Source organism: Oncorhynchus nerka, linkage group LG13 (genome assembly GCF_034236695.1).
Source record: "Oncorhynchus nerka isolate Pitt River linkage group LG13, Oner_Uvic_2.0, whole genome shotgun sequence".
Lineage (NCBI taxonomy): Eukaryota > Metazoa > Chordata > Actinopteri > Salmoniformes > Salmonidae > Oncorhynchus > Oncorhynchus nerka.
Genome location: NC_088408.1, coordinates 6,123,974 through 6,131,045, shown reverse-complemented (window position 1 = coordinate 6,131,045; position 7,072 = coordinate 6,123,974). Strand labels below are relative to the sequence as shown.

Here is a 7,072-nt window from a genome sequence, read left to right as displayed (position 1 = left end):
CTATCACTACTACCATCATCATTACTACTACTACTACCATCATCACTACTACTACTACGACATCATCACTACCAGTACTACTACTACTACTACTACTACTACTACCATCATCATTACTACTATCACTACTACCATCATCATTACTACTACTACTACTACCATCATCACTACTACTATTCCTACTACCATCATCATTACTACTACTACTACTACCATCATCACTACTACTACTACTACCATCATCACTACTACTATCACTACTACCATCATCACTACTACTACTACCATCATCACTACTACTACTACCATCATCACTACTACTACTACTACCATCATCACTACTACTATCACTACTACCATCATCATTACTACTACTACTACTACCATCATCACTACTACTACTACTACCATCATCACTACTACTATCACTACTACCATCATCATTACTACTACTACTACTACCATCATCACTACTACTACTACTACCATCATCACTACTACTATCACTACTACCATCATCATTACTACTATCACTACTACCATCATCACTACTACTACTACCATCATCACTACTACCATCATCATTACTACTACTACTACCATCATCACTACTACTACTACTACCATCATCACTACTACTATCACTACTACCATCATCACTACTACTACTACCATCATCACTACTACCATCATCACTACTACTACTACCATCATCACTACTACCATCATCACTACTACTACTACCATCATCACTACTACTACCATCATCACTACTACTATCACTACTACCATCATCATTACTACTACTACTACTACCATCATCACTACTACTACTACTACCATCATCACTACTACTATCACTACTACCATCATCATTACTACTACTACTACCATCATCACTACTACTACTACGACCATCATCACTACCAGTACTACTACTACTACTACTACTACTACTACCATCATCATTACTACTATCACTACTACCATCATCATTACTACTACTACTACTACCATCATCACTACTACTATTCCTACTACCATCATCATTACTACTACTACTACTACCATCATCACTACTACTACTACTACCATCATCACTACTACTATCACTACTACCATCATCATTACTACTACTACTACTACCATCATCACTACTACTACTACTACCATCATCACTACTACTATCACTACTACCATCATCATTACTACTATCACTACTACCATCATCACTACTACTACTACCATCATCACTACTACCATCATCATTACTACTACTACTACCATCATCACTACTACTACTACTACTACCATCATCACTACTACTATCACTACTACCATCATCACTACTACTACTACCATCATCACTACTACCATCATCACTACTACTACTACCATCATCACTACTACCATCATCACTACTACTACTACCATCATCACTACTACTACCATCATCACTACTACTATCACTACTACCATCATCATTACTTTACTACTACTACTACCATCATCACTACTACTACTACTACCAACATCACTACTACTATCACTACTACCATCATCATTACTACTACTACTACTACCATCATCACTACTACTACTACTACCATCATCACTACTACTATCACTACTACCATCATCATTACTACTATCACTACTACCATCATCACTACTACTACTACCATCATCACTACTACCATCATCATTACTACTACTACTACCATCATCACTACTACTACTACTACCATCATCACTACTACTATCACTACTACCATCATCACTACTACTACTACCATCATCACTACTACCATCATCACTACTACTACCATCATCACTACTACTACCATCATCATCACTACTACTACCATCATCACTACTACTATCACTACTACCATCATCATTACTACTACTACTACCATCATCACCACTACTACTACTACCATCATCACTACTACTATCACTACTACCATCATCATTACTACTACTACTACTACCATCATCACTACTACTACTACTACTACCATCATCACTACTACTATCACTACTACCATCATCATTACTACTATCACTACTACCATCATCACTACTACTACTACCATCATCACTACTACCATCATCATTACTACTACTACTACCATCATCACTACTACTACTACTACCATCATCACTACTACCATCACTACTACCATCATCACTACTACTACTACCATCATCACTACTACCATCATCACTACTACTACTACCATCATCACTACTACCATCATCACTACTACTACTACCATCATCACTACTACTATCACTACTACCATCATCACTACTACTACCACCATCATCACTACTACTACTATCACTACTACCATCATCACTACTACTACTATTACTACTACTACCATCATCATTACTACTATCACTACTACCATCATCATTACTACTATCACTACTACCATCATCACTACTACTATCACTACTGCCATCATCACTACTACTATTACTACTGCCATCATCACTACTACTACTACTACTACTACTACCATCATCACTACTACTAATACTACTACTACTACTACTACTACTACCATCATCACTACTACTAATACTACTACTACTACTACTACTACCATCATCACTACTACTAATACTACTACTACTACTACTGCTACTACCTTCATCATTACTACTATCACTACTACCATCATCACTACTACTATTACTACTACTGCCATCATCACTACTACTACTACTACTACCATCATCATTACTACTATCTCTACTACCATCATCATTACTACTATCACTACTACCATCATCACTACTACTATCACTACTACCATCATCATTACTACTACTACTACCATCATCACTACTACTACTACTACTACTACTACTACTACCATCATCATTACTACTATCACTACTACCATCATCATTACTACTACTACTACTACCATCATCACTACTACTATCACTACTACCATCATCATTACTACTACTACTACTACCATCATCACTACTACTACTACTACTACTACTACTACTACCATCATCATTACTACTATCACTACTACCATCATCATTACTACTATCACTACTACCATCATCATTACTACTACTACTACCATCATCACTACTACTATCACTACTACTACTACTACTACCATCATCACTACTACTACTACTACTACTACTACTACTACCATCATCATTACTACTATCACTACTACCATCATCATTACTACTATCACTACTACCATCATCATTACTACCATCACTACTACTACTACTACCATCATCACTACTACTATCACTACTACCATCATCATTACTACTACTACCATCATCACTACTACTACTACTACCATCATCACTACTACTATCACTACTACCATCATCATTACTACTACTACTACTACCATCATCACTACTACTACTACTACCATCATCACTACTACTATCACTACTACCATCATCATTACTACTATCACTACTACCATCATCACTACTACTACTACCATCATCACTACTACCATCATCATTACTACTACTACTATCTTCATCACTACTACTACTACTACCATCATCACTACTACTATCACTACTACCATCATTACTACTACTACTACCATCATCACTACTACTATCACTACTACTACTACTTACCATCATCACTACTACTACTACTACTACCATCATCATTACTACTATCACTACTACCATCATCATTACTACTACTACTACTACCATCATCATTACTACTATCACTACTACCATCATCATTACTACTACTACTACCATCATCACTACTACTATCACTACTACCATCATCATTACTACTACTACTACTACCATCATCACTACTACTACTACTACTACTACTACTACTACCATCATCATTACTACTATCACTACTACCATCATCATTACTACTATCACTACTACCATCATCATTACTACTATCACTACTACCATCATCATTACTACTACTACTACCATCATCACTACTACTATCACTACTACTACTACTACTACCATCATCACTACTACTACTACTACTACTACTACTACCATCATCATTACTACTATCACTACTACCATCTACCATCATTACTACCATCACTACTACTACTACTACCATCATCACTACTACTATCACTACTACCATCATCATTACTACTACTACCATCATCACTACTACTACTACTACCATCATCACTACTACTATCACTACTACCATCATCATTACTACTACTACTACTACCATCATCACTACTACTACTACTACCATCATCACTACTACTATCACTACTACCATCATCATTACTACTATCACTACTACCATCATCACTACTACTACTACCATCATCACTACTACCATCATCATTACTACTACTACTATCTTCATCACTACTACTACTACTACCATCATCACTACTACTATCACTACTACCATCATCACTACTACTACTACCATCATCACTACTACTATCACTACTACTACTACTTACCATCATCACTACTACTACTACCATCATCATTACTACTATCACTACTACCATCATCATTACTACTATCACTACTACCATCATCATTACTACCATCACTACTACTACTACTACCATCATCACTACTACTATCACTACTACCATCATCATTACTACTACTACTACTACCATCATCACTACTACTACTACTACCATCATCACTACTACTACTACCATCATCACTACTACCATCATCATTACTACTACTACTACCATCATCACTACTACTAATACTACCATCATCACTACTACTATCACTACTACCATCACTACTACTACTACCATCATCACTACTACCATCATCACTACTACTACTACCATCATCATACTACCATCATCACTACTACTACTACCATCATCACTACTACTACCATCATCACTACTACTATCACTACTACCATCATCATTACTACTACTACTACTACCATCATCACTACTACTACTACCATCATCTACTACTATCACTACTACCATCATCATTACTACTACTACTACCATCATCACTACTACTACTACGATCATCACTACCAGTACTACTACTACTACTACTACTACTACTACCATCATCATTACTACTATCACTACTACCATCATCATTACTACTACTACTACTACCATCATCACTACTACTATTCCTACTACCATCATCATTACTACTACTACTACTACCATCATCACTACTACTACTACTACCATCATCACTACTACTATCACTACTACCATCATCATTACTGCTACTACTACTACCATCATCATCACGCATTTACTACCATCATCACTGCTACTATCACTACTACCATCATCATTACTACTATCACTACTACCATCATCACTACTACTACTACCATCATCACTACTACCATCATCATTACTACTACTACTACCATCATCACTACTACTACTACTACTACCATCATCACTACTACTATCACTACTACCATCATCACTACTACTACTACCATCATCACTACTACCATCATCACTACTACTACTACCATCATCACTACTACCATCATCACTGCTACTACTACCATCACTACTACTACCATCATCACTACTACTATCACTACTACCATCATCATTACTACTACTATTACTACCATCATCACTACTACTACTACTACCAACATCACTACTACTATCACTACTACCATCATCATTACTACTACTACTACTACTACCATCATCACTACTACTACTACTACCATCATCACTACTACTATCACTACTACCATCATCATTACTACTATCACTACTACCATCATCACTACTACTACTACCATCATCACTACTACCATCATCATTACTACTACTACCATCATCACTACTACTACTACTACCATCATCACTACTACTATCACTACTACCATCATCACTACTACTACTACCATCATCACTACTACCATCATCACTACTACTACCATCATCACTACTACTACCATCATCATCACTACTACTACCATCATCACTACTACTATCACTACTACCATCATCATTACTACTACTACTACCATCATCACCACTACTACTACTACCATCATCACTACTACTATCACTACTACCATCATCATTACTACTACTACTACTACCATCATCACTACTACTACTACTACTACCATCATCACTACTACTATCACTACTACCATCATCATTACTACTATCACTACTACCATCATCACTACTACCACTACCATCATCACTACTACCATCATCATTACTACTACTACTACCATCATCACTACTACTACTACTACCATCATCACTACTACCATCACTACTACCATCATCACTACTACTACTACCATCATCACTACTACCATCATCACTACTACTACTACCATCATCACTACTACCATCATCACTACTACTACTACCATCATCACTACTACTATCACTACTACCATCATCACTACTACTACCACCATCATCACTACTACTACTATCACTACTACCATCATCACTACTACTACTATTACTACTACTACCATCATCATTACTACTATCACTACTACCATCATCATTACTACTATCACTACTACCATCATCACTACTACTATCACTACTGCCATCATCACTACTACTATTACTACTGCCATCATCACTACTACTACTACTACTACTACCATCATCACTACTACTAATACTACTACTACTACTACTACTACTACCATCATCACTACTACTAATACTACTACTACTACTACTACTACCATCATCACTACTACTAATACTACTACTACTACTACTGCTACTACCTTCATCATTACTACTATCACTACTACCATCATCACTACTACTATTACTACTACTGCCATCATCACTACTACTACTACTACTACCATCATCATTACTACTATCTCTACTACCATCATCATTACTACTATCACTACTACCATCATCACTACTACTATCACTACTACCATCATCATTACTACTACTACTACCATCATCACTACTACTACTACTACTACTACTACTACTACCATCATCATTACTACTATCACTACTACCATCATCATTTACTACTACTACTA

At 36.1% G+C, this 7,072-nt stretch overlaps 1 protein-coding gene across 1 annotated transcript; it reads right to left on the bottom strand.

Annotated features, from left to right (window-relative positions):
- Nucleotides 1-376: 376 nt before the first annotated feature.
- Nucleotides 377-3,156, bottom strand: LOC135574585 (uncharacterized protein DDB_G0271670-like; the record flags this gene model as incomplete). Its single annotated transcript, XM_065026036.1, has 3 exons — nt 377-561; nt 2,289-2,663; nt 3,060-3,156. Coding segments are annotated over 3 exons (657 nt in total), but the record flags the coding sequence as incomplete, so codon positions are not given.
- Nucleotides 3,157-7,072: the final 3,916 nt, after the last annotated feature.